Source organism: Stigmatopora argus, chromosome 9 (genome assembly GCF_051989625.1).
Source record: "Stigmatopora argus isolate UIUO_Sarg chromosome 9, RoL_Sarg_1.0, whole genome shotgun sequence".
NCBI classification, from domain to species: domain Eukaryota; kingdom Metazoa; phylum Chordata; class Actinopteri; order Syngnathiformes; family Syngnathidae; genus Stigmatopora; species Stigmatopora argus.
Window position 1 is genome coordinate 8360140 of NC_135395.1, and position 19103 is coordinate 8379242.

General features: G+C 44.9%; 4 protein-coding genes and 1 long non-coding RNA gene across 18 annotated transcripts; 2 read left to right on the top strand and 3 right to left on the bottom strand.

Moving 5' to 3' along the window:
- Positions 1-43: 43 nt before the first annotated feature.
- On the bottom strand, positions 44-2123 carry sqstm1 (sequestosome 1). Its single transcript, XM_077609282.1, has 6 exons — positions 1830-2123; positions 1669-1764; positions 795-1235; positions 646-737; positions 382-571; positions 44-316 (listed from the first exon to the last, which is right to left on the bottom strand). Exons 1-6 carry the CDS (start codon positions 2005-2007, stop codon positions 153-155), a joined length of 1161 nt encoding a protein of 386 aa, XP_077465408.1. The 5' UTR covers positions 2008-2123; the 3' UTR covers positions 44-152.
- LOC144082267 (uncharacterized) lies at positions 1461-5234 on the top strand. 4 transcript variants are annotated; one of them, XR_013303214.1, is made up of 5 exons: positions 1461-3426; positions 3620-3720; positions 4118-4646; positions 4947-5011; positions 5114-5234. It is a non-coding gene; the product is annotated as an uncharacterized LOC144082267 (long non-coding RNA). The 4 variants fall into 4 exon arrangements; XR_013303215.1 differs by having other exon boundaries at positions 1467-3426; positions 4385-4646; positions 4917-5015; XR_013303213.1 differs by having other exon boundaries at positions 1638-3426; positions 4385-4646; positions 4947-5015.
- A 51-nt stretch (positions 5235-5285) lies between these two features.
- Positions 5286-14133, bottom strand: LOC144082264 (E3 ubiquitin-protein ligase RNF4-like). Of its 10 annotated transcripts, none has more exons than XM_077609290.1 (13): positions 13891-14130; positions 13555-13594; positions 12702-12891; positions 12555-12637; positions 11164-11372; positions 10449-10500; positions 10063-10385; positions 9314-9427; positions 7520-9030; positions 6160-7048; positions 5744-6081; positions 5621-5664; positions 5286-5342 (listed from the first exon to the last, which is right to left on the bottom strand). In XM_077609290.1, exons 2-7 carry the CDS (start codon positions 13564-13566, stop codon positions 10236-10238), a joined length of 696 nt encoding a protein of 231 aa, XP_077465416.1. In that variant the 5' UTR covers positions 13567-13594; positions 13891-14130; the 3' UTR covers positions 5286-5342; positions 5621-5664; positions 5744-6081; positions 6160-7048; positions 7520-9030; positions 9314-9427; positions 10063-10235. The 10 variants fall into 10 exon arrangements, with proteins under 10 accessions (XP_077465416.1, XP_077465418.1, XP_077465415.1 ...); XM_077609292.1 differs by having other exon boundaries at positions 6160-6224; positions 6957-7048; positions 9314-10385; XM_077609289.1 differs by having other exon boundaries at positions 6160-6224; positions 6803-7048; positions 9314-10385.
- A 450-nt stretch (positions 14134-14583) lies between these two features.
- selenot2 (selenoprotein T, 2) lies at positions 14584-16330 on the bottom strand. The gene is made up of 6 exons (XM_077610442.1): positions 16096-16330; positions 15708-15818; positions 15462-15588; positions 15305-15392; positions 15078-15217; positions 14584-14858 (listed from the first exon to the last, which is right to left on the bottom strand). Exons 1-5 carry the CDS (start codon positions 16278-16280, stop codon positions 15099-15101), a joined length of 630 nt encoding a protein of 209 aa, XP_077466568.1. The 5' UTR covers positions 16281-16330; the 3' UTR covers positions 14584-14858; positions 15078-15098.
- A 115-nt stretch (positions 16331-16445) lies between these two features.
- Positions 16446-19090, top strand: cox18 (cytochrome c oxidase assembly factor COX18). Of its 2 annotated transcripts, none has more exons than XM_077610438.1 (7): positions 16446-16557; positions 16882-17216; positions 17277-17377; positions 17450-17604; positions 17814-17929; positions 17990-18097; positions 18686-19089. In XM_077610438.1, the coding sequence occupies exons 2-7, from the start codon at positions 16911-16913 to the stop codon at positions 18830-18832; spliced, it is 933 nt and encodes a 310-aa protein (XP_077466564.1). In that variant the 5' UTR covers positions 16446-16557; positions 16882-16910; the 3' UTR covers positions 18833-19089. The 2 variants fall into 2 exon arrangements, with proteins under 2 accessions (XP_077466564.1, XP_077466565.1); XM_077610439.1 differs by having other exon boundaries at positions 16467-16557; positions 16886-17216; positions 18686-19090.
- Positions 19091-19103: the final 13 nt, after the last annotated feature.

The window sequence follows — 19103 nt, forward strand, 5'->3', positions numbered from 1 at the left end:
GTTACTAATGCTTAGCATGAGTGGAGAGAGAAAACAACGAGCGTTGGAAGAATGGGAAAGCCCCTCAGCCTTTATTTGCACGCCCAAAAAACATCTGCCATTTGGTACGTCGGAGGAGGAGGAGGAGGTGGACAAGCAAGATGGAGCGAGCGTCAGCGGCGCAGCCGGGCGTTCTTGCCGTCGTACTGGATGGCGTCCAAGGCGGCGCCGATGTCAAAATCTTTGGCCTGGAGGAGGCGGCTCAGCCAGCCGCCCTCGTCGGTGAAGCCCATGGTCAACATGTGAGTCAGAGACACCGCCAAGCGGGGGTCCACACCTAGGAGGAGGGGGGCTTAGCATGGGCGGGATGTAGCGCAGCCGTACGGGCGGGCGGGGGCTTACCTGGAGGAAGGCGGGGGTACAGGGCCGCCGGAGGAGCCCCTTTAACGGCGCCCTGATCCGCCTCGTCCGCGGGGCCCTGATCCACCTCGGTGTCGGCGCCCTGCAGCAACGACTGCATTTCGCCGCTGGATGGGTCCACCTCCTTGCCGCTCACGTGCGTCCACTCTTCGTCGTCTTTGCTCGGGGAAGCCTGCCGGCGGGAAAGGAAGATCTTAGAGGCGGAGCCCCCGACCGAAGAGAAGAAGCGAGCTCCCTGCATCCCACCTGCGCCCCCTGGTCCGCGTCTTCTTCACGCTGTGGTTCCGTCACCTTGACGGCGCGGCCGCCGTGCTCCACGTCAATGTCCACGTCGATGCCTGAGTGAGACATAAGGCGTCATTGGGAGATGGGCACCACCGCGACGGATGACTCACCTAGCGGGCTGAGCATGGCCGCTACGCTCTCGCCCACGTTCTTCAGGAAGTTGATGCCACCTTGGTCGTCAGCGGCGGGCGTGGCGGGCGCGGTGTTTCGACGAAGGCCGCGCCTGCACTGCCTCGTCTTCGTCATCAGCTTCCCGCGTGGGAACGCCCCCTGCGAGGCGCGCACGAGATGAACGCTGCGGCTTCCGACCAGGGTGTGCTCGGGGTGGATTCCTTTGGCCCAGCAAGCCGCGCAAAGGTCGTAGTCGGGGCAGACGCCGCACTTGAAGCGCACGCCCACCACCGGGCCCTCGCACCCGTCGCACGTCACGTTGATGTGCACGCCGGCCGGGGTGGCCCAAGTGGCAGGGGGTGCCGTGGCGGGGCGCGCCATGCCGGGGCGCGCTGCGGTGGACGGCTTGGCTGGCGAGTCCTGACACGGCTCCTCTTTCTCTACAAGGCAAAAATCAACTTTGACATTAATGACCACCAAGTATGTTAGCGATAAAAAATGGCAATTTAAGTAACTGCTTTTCTTTAAAGAGCAACAACATTAAGATTGAATCTCTAAAGGAAACATGAGGATATTATGTCGATCAGGGGTGGCCAACTCCAATCCTCAAGAGCCCCAATCCAGTCTTGTTTTCCATATCTCCCTCAAATGATCAACTCATCAGCAACAGCTATCCAGAAGCTTCCTACCGATCCCGATGATTTGATTCAGGTGTGTTGGGGGAGGGAGACATGGAAAACAGACTGGATAGGGGCTCTCGGGGAGCGGACTTGGCCACCCCTGATCTACATAATACGTATCGTCATTTCTGGTAATGAAACAACAATGCAATATTGCAACTTTTCGGTACTTTTGAGTAAAAATGTTAGTTACCTTTGACGAAAATGCGAAAGACGCCGTCTTTTATGCAGGTCTCGGCCAAGAAAAGCTCCTCATCGGACGAGAAGGCCACCAGTTCGCCATCGTTGTCTGCCGAATCCCCCCCAAAAAATAAGAAAAGGGAAAAAGCTTCGCCGGGCGTCGTCGTCGCTCACCTTCGTAGCTCAATTGGATGCTGCTGTTGACCCTGTTTTTGAGTGAGTTGTAGAGCTGGTTGCTTTTGCACTCCAACTGCTCGTATCTCCCGATGGTCGGGTGATCCTTCAGCACAAACTTTCGAATTTCCGCAATCGACCCTTTGCTCATCAGGTAAGCCTTGACAGTCACCGACATTTTTGCTTCAGCTCGAGTCCGCTCAGTTGTTGTTTTTCTCCTTGTCTTCGCAAGTTTATGAGGAATCTTTTAAGAGCGTCGTCTAAATGTTGTTGCGCTCGCTTCCGGTATGGGCGTGGATACGCGTTGGCTGTGTTGACATGTCTTACCATTGGTTGCGCTCCGCCCGCGGCGACCAATCGGATGTGGCGCGAGCCGAGGTTGGGCGGGGGCTTTGCCAGTCACCAGACTGGAAAAATTCGCTCCGTCATTCTTACGTCGTTATACACTTTTTTCTCCAGCTAGCACTAAATTAAAGATTTAGTTACAGATTAGCTCAAGCAGTAAGTGTCCGCTTGCCATGTAAAACAATGCCAGTTTACTTTACAAGAATATAACAACTCTTAATTTCGGATTTTTACGACTTCATCTTACTGTCCCGCGTTTCTATTCGTGTGCCCCCAATAGGACGTCATACTGTACTTGTTAGTCACCAAGGTTACTTTAGTTTACCTTGAGACAATCTTTGTAAACAGGAGCACATGACTGAGTGACTACGTGTAACCTAGAAGCTTCTGGGCGGTCGTGGGCCCGCCCGTTTCCCCGGTTTATCCTGTTCCCGCCTGGCATGTAACAGTGTGACTCACTCGGAGGCGGTCCTAGCCCAGTTTCCTTTTATATTTTTTATTTTAATTTGAAACACTAGCAGAAACAAGTCATTGCAGCAGGCCCAAAATGTATACATATTTTTAAAAAATAATTATAAGTATGGGGTACATTTTTGTTACTGTAGTCAATTTACATTGAAATTTCAAAACGTATAATTTTAAGCACATTTTGCCACTTTTTGGATGTTTGGCATGTTTCTTTCATTAATAAAATAACATGTATATAGGAAGCCTTTTTTTCTTTAAAAATTGACCATGAATAGTATAAGGCAGGGGTCGGGAACCTTTTTGACGGAGAGAGCCATAAACAATTCATATTTTCAAATGTTATTCCTTGAGAGTCATACTCAAAATTTAAAAGGAAAAATACACTAAAATGTGTGCTATTTGTAGTAATGTCACCACTTTTAAAGTACAAACGTTCTCTGAGATCTTTTGACAACATTGTCGGGCTGTTGCTAATTAATGATAATCAATGGGTGTATGCATGCAGAAGAATCTAATGGAAAAAAATGTTTAAAGCCGCACTAGAAGTATTTTGCCACTAGAGGACGCTATCTTTGTTTCTTCTTGCTATTAACTTCCTGTCTCCAATCTAAGTCCTGAGTCAGAGTTCAAGGACATTGAACTCTGACCTGGGTCATGTGACCTGCCTCTAGTTTTCAAAATGGCGGATGAGCCAAGACGGCAGTTTGCTGCAGAGCCGCTCAAAAGTTATGATTTACCGAAGAAAGACCTGATAAAGTTCTCACAGGACAATGCAGCGCTTTCGGTACGTTGTCGTTTGGGGATTTCGAAGCCCCAGTTCTCATTTTAAGATTGCTTTTTGACGGTAGCATGCTTCGATGGCGTGATGTGGCCCAACGTGGATGCAGACAGTAAAATGTTTGCAAACAAATTGGCTACATTGCGTTACCTGTAGCTCTTTATGTTTTAAAAAGAAATCATTCTATGGTGTGTTTCAGTTCATCTACGAGCGCAGACTGCTGGGAAACATCAAGAATGTGGCCAAAACGGCCAAAAAGGAGCAGATTGTCGACGCCATAACGAGCTAGCTGTCAGCAAAGTGAGTATTTTTAAAAACACGTTTTTATTTTCTCTATCCGTGTAATCATTAAATGTCAGCGTTCAGTTTTCAAGGCTTTGCTCAATTAGCTTTTTTTATTAGGATACATTCAAATTTATGATGAGAACACACTAAGTGGTGTTGATTTTTAATTGCAAGAACCTGTGTGGCTAATTCACCCAAACAAGGAAATCAGTGGAATTTTAAGGAATAAACGGTACACTTTTATAGAATATAGACATTTCCCTTCACTTTCTTAAAGGAAGACCTCAGGGCTTGGACCTTTTCATTTTTTTTATTTTAAATGCGTTTGAGACATTCAGTCAACAAAAGCACAGGGGTCATTTTTCACTCGAGTTTAAACATATGATAAAATAACAATTTTCCCTCATTATAGGTCTCCAAACTGGTCCCCGAGGGCTGCTGTGGGTGCAGGTTTTGGTTCCAACATGAACAGTTTAACCAATGTGGTTTCTGCTGAAAATAAGAATCACCTGAGTGCAATCCAGTGATTGCACTTCTAGGATACCAGATTGGTGGAAAGGCTTCCTCTTACAGTTTGGAATGAAAATCTGCACCCTCCGTGGCCCTTTCTGGAATAGTTTGGGGACCACTGGTCAAAATGGTTAAATAAGCAATTATATAATCATGCTGTGTTTTGTAGAGGTTTAAAGCCACGGACACGGTGGAAGAGGTGACAGCTGTCAAGAAGTCAAGGCAAAGGTTGTGGACCATGTAGGACCCAAGTGTTTCAGGTGATTTATTTTCTTGTAATGTGTACTAAACCTACTCATTTTGTATCTTGCTTCTCTTCAGTGTCCACCCAAGTTTACCAAATCAACACTGAAGAAAGATAACCAGACAAACTTCCCCAAAAAGGGTGACATTGGTGGACGGCACACTTTTTGACACCAACATCCCCTCAGGTACTTGTCATTATAGAGCAGGTGTCTCCAACTCTGGTCCTCCGGGTCCCTATCCAGTATGCTTTCCATATCTCCCACCACATTTGAATCAAATGATCCTGATTAAGATGTGATGGAGGACATGGAAAATAAACTGGACAGGGGCCCTCAAGGACTGCAGTTGGAGATTCCTCTTATAAAGACTTGGATCATTTTTTAGTCTCCCTGTTTCTGCAGTGGACAAAAAGTACACCAGGGGGGTGTCTAATATTTATATTTTTTTCCTCCTAGGGCTTTAATATTGTGTGCCTTCTTTTGCAGTGGGATGAAGGCCTGCTGACTGAGGAAAGGACAGATGGCACCTTGGGAAGAAGGGCCTTTCTGATGTTGGTAAAACCTAACTTTTTTTTTACTTAACTAATCCTGTCTATTTTTTTTAATGTTGGACATGGTCTATTGTGTGTTGACTCTCTTTTTTTATTTTCCAGAGTTCCATCCAGTGCCAAGAGATTGTCCATGAACAGCAACACAACCTCAAATGCTGGATGGCTAATGTGGACCTATCCTGATAACCCCTTTTTGTGGAAAAATAAAAGTTCTTGAAATGTACATGCATTTTTTTTTTTGCTGGTTATATGAAGAAGAAAAAATACAAGTAGCTTGACATTTGAAAGTTTTTATTCAAAGGTACACATTTGTCTGGCCAGTCCTCTCCACCTGTAGACAATACATATAATTAAAAGACTTAGAAAATTTTCAACAAAACACTTAGCCATTTTAGAATAAAAAAAACTTGTTTTACTCTAAAATAGCTGACTTAGTTTTTTTTAAAACAGAAAAAAGACTTAGAATATAAACACCAAAAATAAAGGAAAAAAAAAAGACCATTGAGGGTCTTGGGTCTTTTTTCTCCAAGTGTTTTAACAAAGACAATTGACACTCAAATCTCTTTTATTAACATTTCTGACTGAAAAAAAAAGTAAGATCCTTCTTACCTTAAGGATCTGGTCACCATGAGCCAGAGAACTCTGGACTTCACCTAAGAGGGGGAGTAAATTGCAACTTTAGTCAATAAAATAGATCTGGATGAATACTTGGATATTCTACAATAAATTAACCTCTCAGAAGACTGCGTTCAGAGACGAGGCATCATCTGCAAGGAAGATCACTTGGGGACCCTCCAAAGTCTGGACATGGACCTGATGTGTGCAAAAAAAAGCAAAAGTTAGCATATATAGACACTGGCGATTCAACAAATAGACTTACGTTTTTGTTGTTGTAAAATCTAGTTTTACCTTGATGAGAAGACCAAAGATGATGCTAAACGGGGAAAACTTCATTTAACAAAGCTATTTAGGAGTTGCCAAACAACTAATACAGGAAGAGAAATCTTAGAGTTCAGAGACGCCACATTATCTTCAAGTGGGCAACCTGGGAAGATCACCTGGACATGGACCTGATGTGTGCAAAAAAAAAAAAGAAGCAAAAGTTGTCATATACAGACTGGAGATTCAACAGATGGGATTAGTTTTACCTGTAACCTCAAGGGTTTGAGTGTCCTGAGGCACACGGGAAGAGCTGCATCTTGATTTAACCAAGCTATTTGGGAGTTGACAATTATTACATAAAAGAGAAATCTTACAATAAACGATCAAGATAAAGAATGAAAATAAGTTAGTGAGTGCTCCGTGCTAATTTCCCTTTTCCAGACAAGGCGATTAAATATACAGACTGAAGTTAACAGCTAGGAGAAAGTTGGCTTAACAATTTTTGATTACAATGATTTGTTTAGCACTCGCAGTGAAAACTATCAGTACATACATCATTTTTGAGTGAGCCTTTACCCAGCAAACTGTCCGTTTATATCTCGGCTTTGTTTGAATCAATTACAAGTCTTTCTACACGACTAGACAATGGAGAAAACGGACTAGATCTCTTAGGATTAACATCAAGACGACGCTTGACGTGGTCAAATGGAAAGCGTTGTCGTAACGCTAATGCTAAGATAGCTTGTCGCCGGTGGGGACAAGGCGCACAAACTTAAATTGTCGGCGGTGTGGTCAACCTGGCATTAAACTAATAGATTTGTTGGCGGTTTAGCTCAATTGATTCCTAAAAAAATCTGCCGGCAGCGTGATAAAAATGCACTTAGGCCAGTTAAGTGCTCAACGCCTTACCTCGTTGGCATGCTCGACGTCAATCAGCATGGAAATGGCCGTTGGAGAAGACGAGGCACTGCGCTTGTGCTTAATTTACACAGCTGGTTTGACGATAGGCCACGCCCACATCGTTCCGCCATATTAAAAGTGGAAAAGATGGTGGCTTGGTTACCGTGTCTATGTTTTGACGATGACGTTCCTCCCAACTCAATGTCTATGTTTTGAAGATGACGTAGAATGGTCGTGATTTTTGTGGTCTTGATCCTATAAAACAGTGTGTCTCATATCATTTTCTGTAAAGCCTACTTACTATACATGGTCTTTTTTTAAAGCCTTACTATACATGGTAATTTAAAAAAAAAGCCTTACTATACATGGTCATTTTAAAAAAAGCCTTACTATATATATACATGGTGATTTTTTTTTAAAGCCTTACTATACATGGTCGATTTTTTAAGAAAAAAAAAGCCTTACTATACATGGTCGATTTTTAAGAAAAAAAGCCTTACTATACATGGTCTTTTTTTCCCAAAAGCCTTACTATACATGGTCTTTTTTTTATTACAAAAAACACCTTACTATACATGGTTTTTTTTATTTTTATTTTTTTACAAAAAACACCTTACTATACATGGTCATTTTTAACAACCAACCTTACTTTACCTGGTCATATTTTAAAGAAAAAAAGGCCTTAATCTACATGGTCAGGTTTTTTTTTTTTAACAAAAAACTTACTATAAAAGGTCAGTTTTTTGTCCTGCCCCCCATCCAAACTGCAGCTTTCCTGTCTTCCTTCCTCCCTTTTGGCGGCTTCACGGCCTCACCTTGTTTTCCCTCTTCTTCCGGCCGAATCTTTCTTCCCCTGGCCTCCGTCGGCTCTTCGTTGGAACGCAAAAAAAAGCAGTAGAGTATCCACTCACCATGTGAAAGATAGTTGGTTCGAAACCAACGTATTGCAACTTGTCACTTTTCAAGTGAATTGGAAATGTAGTAGGCCAGTCGGTGCCAAGTAGGGAGGTGGTTTGGGCACTTAGCTCAAGCTTAGAGCATTCACTCACCATGTGAAAGATAGTTGGTTCGAAACCAATGTCTTGCAACTTGTCACTTTTCAAGTGAATTGGAAATGTAGTAGGCCAGTCGGTGCCAAGTAGGGAGGTGGGTTGAGCACTTAGCTCAAGCAGTAGAGCGTCTCCTCACCATGTGAAAGATCGTTGGTTTGAAACCAATGTCTTGCAACTTGTCACTTTTCAAGTGAATTGGAAATGTAGTAGGCCAGTCAGTACCAGGTAGGGAGGTGGGTTGGGCACTTGGCTCAAGCACTAAGTGTCCGCTTGCCATGTGTAAGGTAGTTGGTTCGAAACCAATGTCTTGCAACTTGTCACTTTTCAGGTCAAATGGAAATGTAGTAGGCCAGTCGATGCCAAGTAGGGTGGTGGATTGGGAAGTTAGCTCAAGCAGTAGAGCGTCCAATCACCAGGTGAAAGATTGTTGGTTCAAACCAATGTCTTGCAACTTGTCACTTTTCAAGTGAATTGGAAATGTAGTAGGCCAGTCGGTACCAAGTAGGGAGGTGGGTTGGGCACTAAGTGTCCGCTTGCCATGTGTAAGGTAGTTGGTTCGAAACCAATGTCTTGCAACTTGTCACTTTTCAGGTCAAATGGAAATGTAGTAGGCCAGTCGATGCCAAGTAGGGAGGTGGATTGGGAAGTTAGCTCAAGCAGTAGAGCGTCCAATCACCATGTGAAAGATTGTTGGTTCGAAACCAATGTCTTGCAACTTGTCACTTTTCAAGTGAATTGGAAATGTAGTAGGCCAGTCGGTGCCAAGAAAGCAGGTGGGTTGGGCACTTAGCTCAAGCAGCAAGTGTCCACTTGCCATGTGAAAGATAGTTGGTTCAAAACCAACGTCTTGCAACTTCTCACTTTTCAAGTGAATTGGAAATGTAGTAGGCCAGTCAATGCCAAGTAGGGAGGTGGATTGGGAACTTATCCCAAGCAGTAGAGCAACCACTCACCATGTAAAAGATAGTTGGTTCGAAACCAATGTCTTGCAACTTGTCACTTTTCCGGTAAAATGGAAATGTAGTAGGCCAGTTGATGCCAAGTAGGGAGTGGGGTGGGCACTTAGCTCAAGCAGTAAGTGTCCGGTTGCCATGTGAAAAGTAGTTGGTTTGAATCCACCAACCAACGACTGTATGGTGTCGCCAGGAACCCCCAACTTCAGCTGACCGGAACAACATTGTTTTGCTGAAAAAAAATGACCAAGTCTTTATTTTAATGAAAAAAGGTTCATCCATACACTGAACTACATAGTGTAGTGATCAGTCAAACGACAGCAGGATTCGAACCCCAGCTGCCCACACGGCAGTCAGGTGAACAAACCTCTACGCCATGAAGTGGCCACACTTTACTTTGTCATTATTGGAAAGTCTTGACTACACATGGTTGTTTCTATTTAGGTGAAATGATTCCCAACCAGGATTTGAAGCACACCTAGGTTGGAAACTCAAGCAGTAGAACACCTCCTTACCATGCGAAAAGTAGTCGGTTCGAGGCCGGCATCTTTCAACTCCCGTCTTCAGTGACTGAGTCCAAGCATACTTTAACACGCAAAATGCTTTTGAAGTGAACGGCATTACTTAACCTGAAAAGATAGAAGATATAAATGCCAAACGTTACACACAAAAACCTGACATTTCTACACAAGCTGTGAAAATTTGAAATCATTCCAACGAAAATTGTCAAAATGATTGGCCTGCAAAATGGGGTCAAACATTCTAGAACACCCTGTTTTTTCCTCAACTGATTTTATGGTCATTTTCAATTCATAAGCCACATGGTAAAAAAGTCCTAAAAGTCTTAAAACAAAAGTTCATTTGTTTCCTTTTTAAAAAGAAATGGTTCTGTAATTTCATCTAGGTCAATTAAAAGCTTTGAAAATCATTGTGCTCCATGTCTTTATATAATTTTGGTTATGAACCAACTGGCATTTTCCTTTTTATTTTATGATCCAAATAGCTGCCTTGCATGAATACATTTAATTTTATCCAGTTGCATTCCTTAAGATAATGCCAGTTTACTTTACAAGTAAGAAATCAACATAAAGATATAACAACTCTTAATTTTGTAATGTTACGACTTCATCTTACTGTCCCGCGTTTCTATTCGTGTGCCCACAATAGGACGTCATACTGTACTTGTTAGTCACCAAGGTTACTTTAGTTTCCCTTGAGACAATCTTTGTAAACAGGAGCACATGACTGAGTGACTACGTGTAACCTAGAAGCTTCTGGGCCCGTGGGCCCGCCCGCCGCGGAACTTCCCCCGGTTTATCCTGTTCCCGCCTGGCATGTAACAGGGTGACTCACTCGGAGGCGGTCTTGGCCCAGTTTCCTTTTATTCAGGGACACAAAAACACAACATAAAAAAGCAAAGAACCGCAAAGTCAAGTGTCAGATATAGAGGGGGTGGTACTGCCGAGGCGTCAGGCGTTTTCGACACGTGGGGCACGTGTGCGAACGGGAAAGGGCGTCTCGCAGGCATTGGCTGCAGAAGACGTGGCCGCATTTGGTGGACACCACCAGCCGCCCGCTCTCCACCATCTTGCAAAGACCACCCACCGCGTTAGTATTTGGGGTCCGGGGCGAGGCCGCGTCGGACCTTACCTCCGTGTACGTGTCCATGCACACCGGACAGCTGATGGTTCCCGGCGTAAACCTGAGGGCAAAGACAGGAATTGGACTTTTTAACATCGACGGCACAAAACATCCAACGAGGGTTGGCAGCCAATCGATGAACGGATGCCACTCTCTCGCGAGGACATCGATTAGTGACTATTTCTCGCATATAAGCCGTATGTGTAACAAAAAAAATGATGACTGAATCAAGGGTACGCTCACAAGAATTAGAGTTGCTACACTTTTTCGCCAGTAGATGTCGGGAAATTAACATTTACAATTTTTTGGGTTACTGTTTTGCAGTAAGAAAACAACCATTAGTGGATGAATGACTAACTTCCTTATGATTCATACAGTATCTCCGAAATAGCACGTGACTTCGATGATTTTCTTAAGATTTTCCCTTCAAAGTAACACATTTGTACTCCTCATTAAAACCATGAATATGGAGGTGAAAATTGTCAATCAGGGGGCGGCTTACACGCGAGAAATTGTCAAATTTAACAATTTTAAGGGGCGACTTATATGTGAGAAAATGCCGTAAGTTGAATTGACGGCAGAAGCATGAAGTTATCTCTACATTATTTTTGATCTCTACTAGCGATCGACTCATTTCAACGACTGGACGTCTATGGCGGTCGACTGAACGAGTTAGTTCGGCAATAGCGAGCGAGGGCTTGCGCGCTCGCCACGTGTCCATTACCTGGTGGAGCTCCCTGCCTGGAACGAGAACAAGGCGGCGGCGGCGGGGAGGGGCGAGGAGGGCTCGTCGTCGTCGCTGCTGACCACGTAGCTATCTCCCGGCGGGTTCCTCCTTCCGTCGTCGCCGCCGCCGGGATCCGAGAGGCGCCCCGTCAGCGTGCGTGCGCGAGTGCGTCCTCGTGTCCGGGCGGGCGAGCCTTCGTCCACCAGCTGGGGGGGAAAACAAGAGTTGGCAATTCAACATTTGCGTTTTGACCATATATTTTGGAGATAAATTGCTGCTTTTTTTATACATAGCTTGGCCAAGTCATGAAAAAAAGGGACATTTAAAAGGTATTCCATTAAAAGACTTTTCAACCACTGTGCAACTGCTTATGAAGTCAGATTGGTTTTTAAAACTAGATTTTTTTTCTCCAGACACATTCATATGAACTGTTATTATTATACTACAAAATGTGACTGACCATATTAGAACAAAAAAATCAAGACTGGAAAAATATTATTCAGAACTTACAAAAGACCCAACTCACGAAGTTACAAAACGCCTTTGCATAACATTTCTGTGTCTGAATATGAAAAAAAAAAGCCAGTCACTCGACAAATTTGTCTTGTCATTCTTCTAGAACAAAATGAATTCATAAGGTGAGGTCATACTGTATACAGAAAAAAAGGAAACATCAGGCATCGTGTCCCAGGAGCATGAACGCCTCCTAGTGGATAAACATTGTCCACCACCGGTTTTGCAAGTTCTCCATTGTGCGACTAATACGCCAGCCACATTTGTCCGATAAATACAGTGCATGTATCTTTTTTTTTAAACTAACCATCGGCATAATTCCCATTTCTCGCTAAGTTGTTTACAATGTGTATGCTACATTGATGAGCTATTTACAGTAATCCCTCGATTAGTGCGTCTTCACTTACCACGAATTCACTACCACGCATTTTTCCCCCCGCTATTATTTTTTTTTAAATTGCTACTAAAACTTTTGCTACTAGGACTCAGCACCATAGAAAAAAAATCTTTTTTAAGTTAATAAAAATGTGAAAATCCACACTGAAACCCGTAAGCAGAAGCTAATAATACATTTTTTTAAAGTTATAATAGGGATGACCCTACTTCACGATTTTTTGATTATCGCAGCCATGTCTGGTCTACATTAACCACGATATTTGAGGGATGACTGTATATACGTCACAGTACTAGCATTGAACAGCCTCTAATTTTCCATTCGTATGAATGAATATTCATTGTTTTAGGAGGCTCACTTTGGTTAACAGTTAAATGAATTTTTTGTGCAATATGAGCATTAGGCCCTTGAAGAAAAAAAAAAATCAAAAACCGACCAAAATAGTCACCAATCAATTCGGTCATCGATGTGTGCGCTTTACCAGCACGGAGTCGTTGTTGGTCAGATCGACGACGTGCGCCGTTTCCCACGCCTCCGACGTCAGGTCCACCACCTCGGCGGGATCTGAATGACGAAAGCCGGTTAGTCGCCTAGGCGTGTCGCGCCCACGCTCGGTCAGGGCACCCACCGTCCGAGGGGTTGTCCATCACGTCGACGGTCTCCGCCGGGGGCGGCGGGACAACTCGGGGACTGCTCCTCCTGTTAGAGGCCACGACGGCCCGACGATCGGCGCGGGCCGTTCGGCGCGCGTTTGCGCCGCCGCGGTGTTTGGCGGCGGACGCCAGCGGGCCCTCCACGTTCCGTCGTTTCCTCGGCGCCTGCAAATACAACGTGTCCGGTGTACAATTCATTCGTCTGAAATGAATCTGTAAAGTGTCCCTTAAACCGTCGTGGGCCGCGGCCGACAAACTTTTAATGATTTCTTTTAAAATGAGAAAAAATGCGTGTCGACCCACCAGTACGCCCGATGGCAAAAGTACCAACAATGCAAACTCAAATTGACATCATTTTTTGGTGAGCCCTGATCATGACTACTTAGCAATCAAATATCATATAAGGACATAACATTTCAGTTATCGATACTTCTTTATACTTTGGAGAACCCTGGTTCATTTGCTGCCAAGACCCCCAATTCAAATTGTTTGGACGTCTACAAGTGACAAACTCGTTGAATACACAGAAGTGTGATTGGACGGTAATCATCGTCAATGACACTGAAATAGTTGAGAGCGAGAAACTAGGCGAAGACTCACTGGTTCCGTTTGATTTGAGTCGGAGCTCTAATATTTTCCAAATGCAACGGACGGAGGCTTAAAATCCCCCAACCGATACTGTATGAAACAAATGCCAATGTCAAGGCTTTTTAAAACTGGCGTGGCCGCGCCTCCTCGTCGACGTCACGCGGCCGTCGCCAAAAAACGTGCTTTAATACAAAAGGTTTGGGAGTTCTATTCAAGTGTTTGGAGCGTGTTGAAACTTACAGTGTTGCTCATAGCTTGACGCCGACACCCGGGGCACACCCTGAGGACACATTCAACACGTTGTACTTCATCACCGTTCAACAAAAACACAAACTGTGCAGTCAACAGCTATCTTGCTAACCACGCCGCCAGTCTGCAATCACGAGCCAAAAAGTTGACTCGAAATGATTCCCAGTCCAGGGGGAACACATTAAGTCGGCTGGAGACGTCTTAGCTTGACACATGAACCAAAAAAAAACGTCGACTCGAAACGTTTGACAGTAAAAATGATAAAAATAATAATAAAGCCGGTGAGCTCCGAGCAGCCCGTTAGCATTGTAAGTTAGCATCCCTCACCGGCACTTATCTTCCCGCCTTCTTTCGTGCTGTATTCCCACTCGTCATCGAATGGCGTCCAATTTTACTCGAAATGTCAGAGGCAGACTTCATTCATCACGAAGACGTCAACGTTAGAGGTTCCACGTAGGAATGTTAAAGTCAGGAAATGAACATGAGGCTCTGGTTCTTAATTTCAACATGTGAAAAGAATAGCGAATCAAGTGTCTCACTTTCTTATTCCAACGCGCGAATACGCCCTCTCGTGGACCGGAGGCAGAAAGCAGAATCCCCAGACGGCGCCACATAGATATCAAATATACATAAAAAAACTTGCTAGATGTCCAATGCAAGGTGAGGGGAAGGGCTTCACTTGTCGGCCATTTTATGCCAGAGCCGCTTGATAATGATACTTCACAATTAAAGGCAAATAAAAAACATATATCTTCCACCAAAATGTTCTACCTTGTACATTCAAAGACGTAACACCATCAGCCACCTATTTTCCTAAAGAAATTCGAACTTTATACAACAAATATCAGAACAAAAGTAAAAGTATGCATAGCATTTATCCATCTACTGAGATTGAGATTTTATAAACTAAACTTAGTAAATATAATCAAGTGTATGTTGTATATATGACGTACATAGCCTAAAAAACTGTGTTTTTTTTTGTGTATCAAGAGTTGAAATTTTTAACACTGTGACAACAGCAACATCTGACAGTCATTTTATTTCACAGAAGGATGGAAAGAGCATCTTTCTCAATGGCGCAGATAGAGTTAACAGCCTGTCATTCATGCTAGTTAGCGTAACATTGGTATAGGGCATTTAACAATAATAAGAATAATTTTTCCAATCTAAGTCAACTGCAGAGCCGATGGGTCACACGTTGGAAGAACGTTTGGTCGGCGGCAGAGAAACTTCTGGCGGGGTCCTGCAGTTTGCTTGCGGACCCAACCTTCATGGACGCCGGCGACCACTCGTCCCTAGTTTTTATTTGGGAGGATGAGAGGAAGAAATGAATGGCATTTTGATCAGAATTGGACTTGCTTAATGTATTTTGCCTAGTGTCAAATGTAGTTCCGGATAGCATGGTGCTATGCTATTAAGTCGACTAGCGATAAAATCATTGAAATTAGAGCAAAATGTTGATAGGACGTCCATCGTTGTCAATGGCACTGAACAAGTTTTTGGAGCCTACTGACCTTCCTCGCGGGATTCGTTAGCTAGGAGAAGCTTGAGGAGTCCACACGCTGGTTGCCGTTGAGATGCGGGTGGAGAATTTGCAACATCTCGTGGATGTTGGGGACGTAACCAGACTGGAGCTTAGACCAGATGGGAACATCTTAAGGGGTCCAAGAGAAGGGCGACAAAGGCAAACATGTCACAGGTGAGGTCTAAATGCTTCTTGGCGGAAGCAAAATGCACACACCGTCCAGCGAGACCTCGAAGGCTCCGGTGGACAGGAAGTGCGTCTCCATCATGTTGCAGAGGAAAAAGGCCATCAAACAGGAGAAGATCTGACAAGACACAGGCATAGCCGTTCTGGGCCCCGTTTTCTCGGAAGCGGTCGCTCCAGCAACCCTCACCTTGTTCTCTTGGCTCCACGTCCAAAGCCTGGGTGTGTCTACGCCGAGCTGCGCAAACACGTTCTGACCGCTGATGATCAACAAGATGGAGGCCAGCTTTAGGAACCACACCGCGTTGCCCATCAACCTGAGGAGACGAGGGCATGGATACTGTAAATTTGTGCAAAAGTCGCTCCGGAGTATAAATCGCATAAGCTAAAAACACAGGAAAAACCACGTTAATTCTAGTCTGGGAAAAACTGGTACTTGTTGAAGGGTGTCGGGGGGTAGTTTTGTCCCTCGATGCGCATTTCAGGGTACAGCTGTTCAATGGCCCTGGAATACTCTTGAAAGACTTTGGCGTAACCTCAGGAGATGCTGCAAACAAATAATCGTACAAGAGGATAAAGACCTTCCGAAGCTGAGAACTTGCATCTACTCAAGAATTTGGGATGGGAAAATGATAGTCATGAATCACGATGTCATTATTTTTCTAAATATTTTCAACATAATTAAGCCAATGTCTAGACCTTATCCCAGTTGACAGTGAAGATAATCTTTGACCCACTGGTTGTTTTATTTAGAGTCTCATCCGGGCAGTGTTTAGCAAGTCATAGTTAGCAAATCGCATAGATGTCGACGCTAAGTGGCTTACCAGTACTGGAACCTGAGAACGGAATGCTCGGCTGCCCTGGGGGTTCCGGTTCCGACGGTGGTTCCGTGCTCAGATAAAACGTCGGCCTGTTGCGGGCTCGATCTGCCTACGTAGACGTCGCGGAGCGTCAGCGCCGTGAATAGAAGTAGAGCAGTTAGTAAACCGGCCTGGCTGTACTCCGCCATCTTGGCTGCGCTCCCTGCTTTCTTCTTCGTCTGCCTTGTTGCCTTGCCTCGTTTGGCAAACCCTCATTAACGTCACGTCACATAAAAAAAACCTGGTATTATTCAGACTACCATGAAATAAAAGTACATGAATTATTATTATTTTTTAAAACATGACAAGGGCTACAAATATACTAAAACATAGAATCGTCATGACGTCATCCCAGCGCGACAACACTTGAGCTCTGCAGTCCACCGACAACTAAAGGAGAATACGTTACGAAAAGACCCCGAGCAGGTGAACGGAAATATATATTATTGTTAGCTTTGGTTTTAGAAAGTGAAAAGACGTGCCATTTATTTGCCTTTTTAGTTTTGTAAATTAAACCTTGAATGCCATTGACGGTGTTAGACGAACAAAAGTTTATATAAATTCTCTTATTTATATTTTCTTATATGCTCCCAGTCCAATGTATTGGACGTCTGTCGCCGTCAATGGCACTGAAACGTGAGGAGTTCAATTAAAAATATGTTATCTGCAGTGAGTGGCAGTGTCCGTGTAAATTGGAGAAAAAAATGGGCGGGTGACGTCACGTAACTTACAATTGATGATTTGCGTCAGACAGGAGTGGAAGGAGGGGCGTCGCCGACATGCTGACCTTCGGGGCGACCCAGCTCCTGCGGCTTCCGTTCGGGGTCTCCCGCCTTTGCGCCTCGCCCGGCAAGGCTCTTCTTCCTCTCGCCGCCCACCGCCGCTCGTCTTCGGTGTCAGCCAATGACGGCTGGTACGCGCAGGCGGCCCACTCGGCCCCCGTGCGAATGGCCGAGGACTTCCTGACGGAGGTTCAGCAGAGCGGCGCACTCCCCTGGTGGCTCGCCATCGGCGCGACCACGCTGGGCATCAGGACGCTCGTCACGCTGCCCCTCGCCGCGTACCAGATCCGCATCTTCGCCAAGGTGGTCGCAAAAAGTCGCCGCCTCCCCGAAAGCTCCTTGTTGACATTCCACCGCGCACAGGTGGAGGCGCTGCAGCCGGAGATCGCAGGGCTGGCCCAACGGCTGAGGTACGAAGTCTCGGCGAGGGCTGCCGAGCGAGGCTGGACGGACGCGCAGTGTCGGTGAGGTCCGGTCTGGCCTGGTCTGTCTGGTTCGGACCGACGCACTTTTCAAAGCTTTCCTGGTCGTTTCAGGTTTCATTTCCGCAAGAATCTCCGGCGGTTGGTGTCGGAGCTCCACGTGAGAGACAACTGCCACCCATTCAAGGCCTCGCTGCTGCTTTGGGTGCAGCTGCCGCTTTGGATCAGCCTCTCGCTCGCCCTCAGAAACCTCAGCCAGCGTCACTCAGGCAAGGCATTCATTAGCGGAATCGGACCGCACAAAAAAGACCAGTTAAATATCAACAATGTCTCAAAATAGATGATTAATTAGCTAATCCATTGGTCAATTAATTCTGACAACCAAACATAACCATTCAAAGCCAGTGCTCTCCGTTTGAATTGGACATTTATCCTGGTCAACGCATTCATTTTAAGGGGAACAACTTTTGACTTTCAGAGCTGCAAGCCTCCTTGGTTACAGGGGGCGCTCTGTGGTTCCCCGACCTGACGACGCCTGACTCTACCTGGCTCCTGCCGCTCGCTCTGGGCCTGACCAACCTGCTCATCGTGGAGGTGCGGCACCGACGACCCGGGCGTTCGATCCCGCGACGTCACGGCGCTCCTTCTTTTTAGTTGTTCGCCCGGCAGAGGACCGACGTCACTTCCGTCCAAAAATGGGTGAGCCACGCCATGCGTGGCTTGTCCCTGCTGATGATTCCCATCGCCGCCAGCGTCCCTTCAGTGAGTTCACCCCAAACGACAACAACAAAATTAATACAGCATGAAGTAACACGGTACATTTATCCGATTAACTTTACCACACCATACTTTAGTAGTGTGTAGAAGAAATACTACTTTGGCCTGCACAAGTCTTTACATTTTTCTTCTGAATTATACATTTACTTAATTTTTTTTGCCAGAGATGGCCACTGTGGCTCTACCAGTATCACCAATGAGATAAAATAAAATTTATAAAACGACTAGATATATAAATATATATACAAGTACGTACAATAAACAACAAATCAACTATTTCTAATTTGACCCAGTTTTATAATTCATGGTAGAACAAGATTTATCCACTAGAGGGCACTCATGGTGCCGGATCAGGACGGCTGATTTTTCTCTTACCTTTACATTTTTCTTTAAATATATAAAATGGGGGAAATTTGGCCCTTGTTTTAAAACTAAGTCATCATAAGTAGTTACTTAGTACTTGAGCAGTTATTTCACCGAATACTAATTGAGTTGTACTCGAGTAAATGTTTTGGATGACTACTTTGCCTTTTTTTTTGTAATATTTTGCCGTTTTTCTCTCTCTTCGCCCAGTCAATGGCACTCTACTGGTTGTGCTCCAGCCTGGTCGGCTTGAGTCACAATCTCCTGCTTAAAACTCCCGTGGTCCGTAAGGCCCTTGGACTCCCTGCACGCCACAAAACGCCGTCGGACGTCGCCGGAAAGAAGCTCGGCGAGTGAGCGGCGCCGACGGACGTCCTGGGATCAAGTCAGTAACCCAATTAAGAGGGAGCAAAAAAAACTAAAATTATGTTTGGACTCGTCAGGAAGTCATCTTTCTATCCCGTCGGCCATGTTGAGTAAACGCGCAATGAGAATTTCAGGTCAAATGGTCTTGGAGAAAGCTTTGTTTTCCTGTTTTTCAGTGTCAATTGTGCTTTGATTTTTTTTCCTAAGAAGTAGTCAATAAAGTTAAATTAAAAAAGCAGAAAATTAGTACTTTTTGAACCTT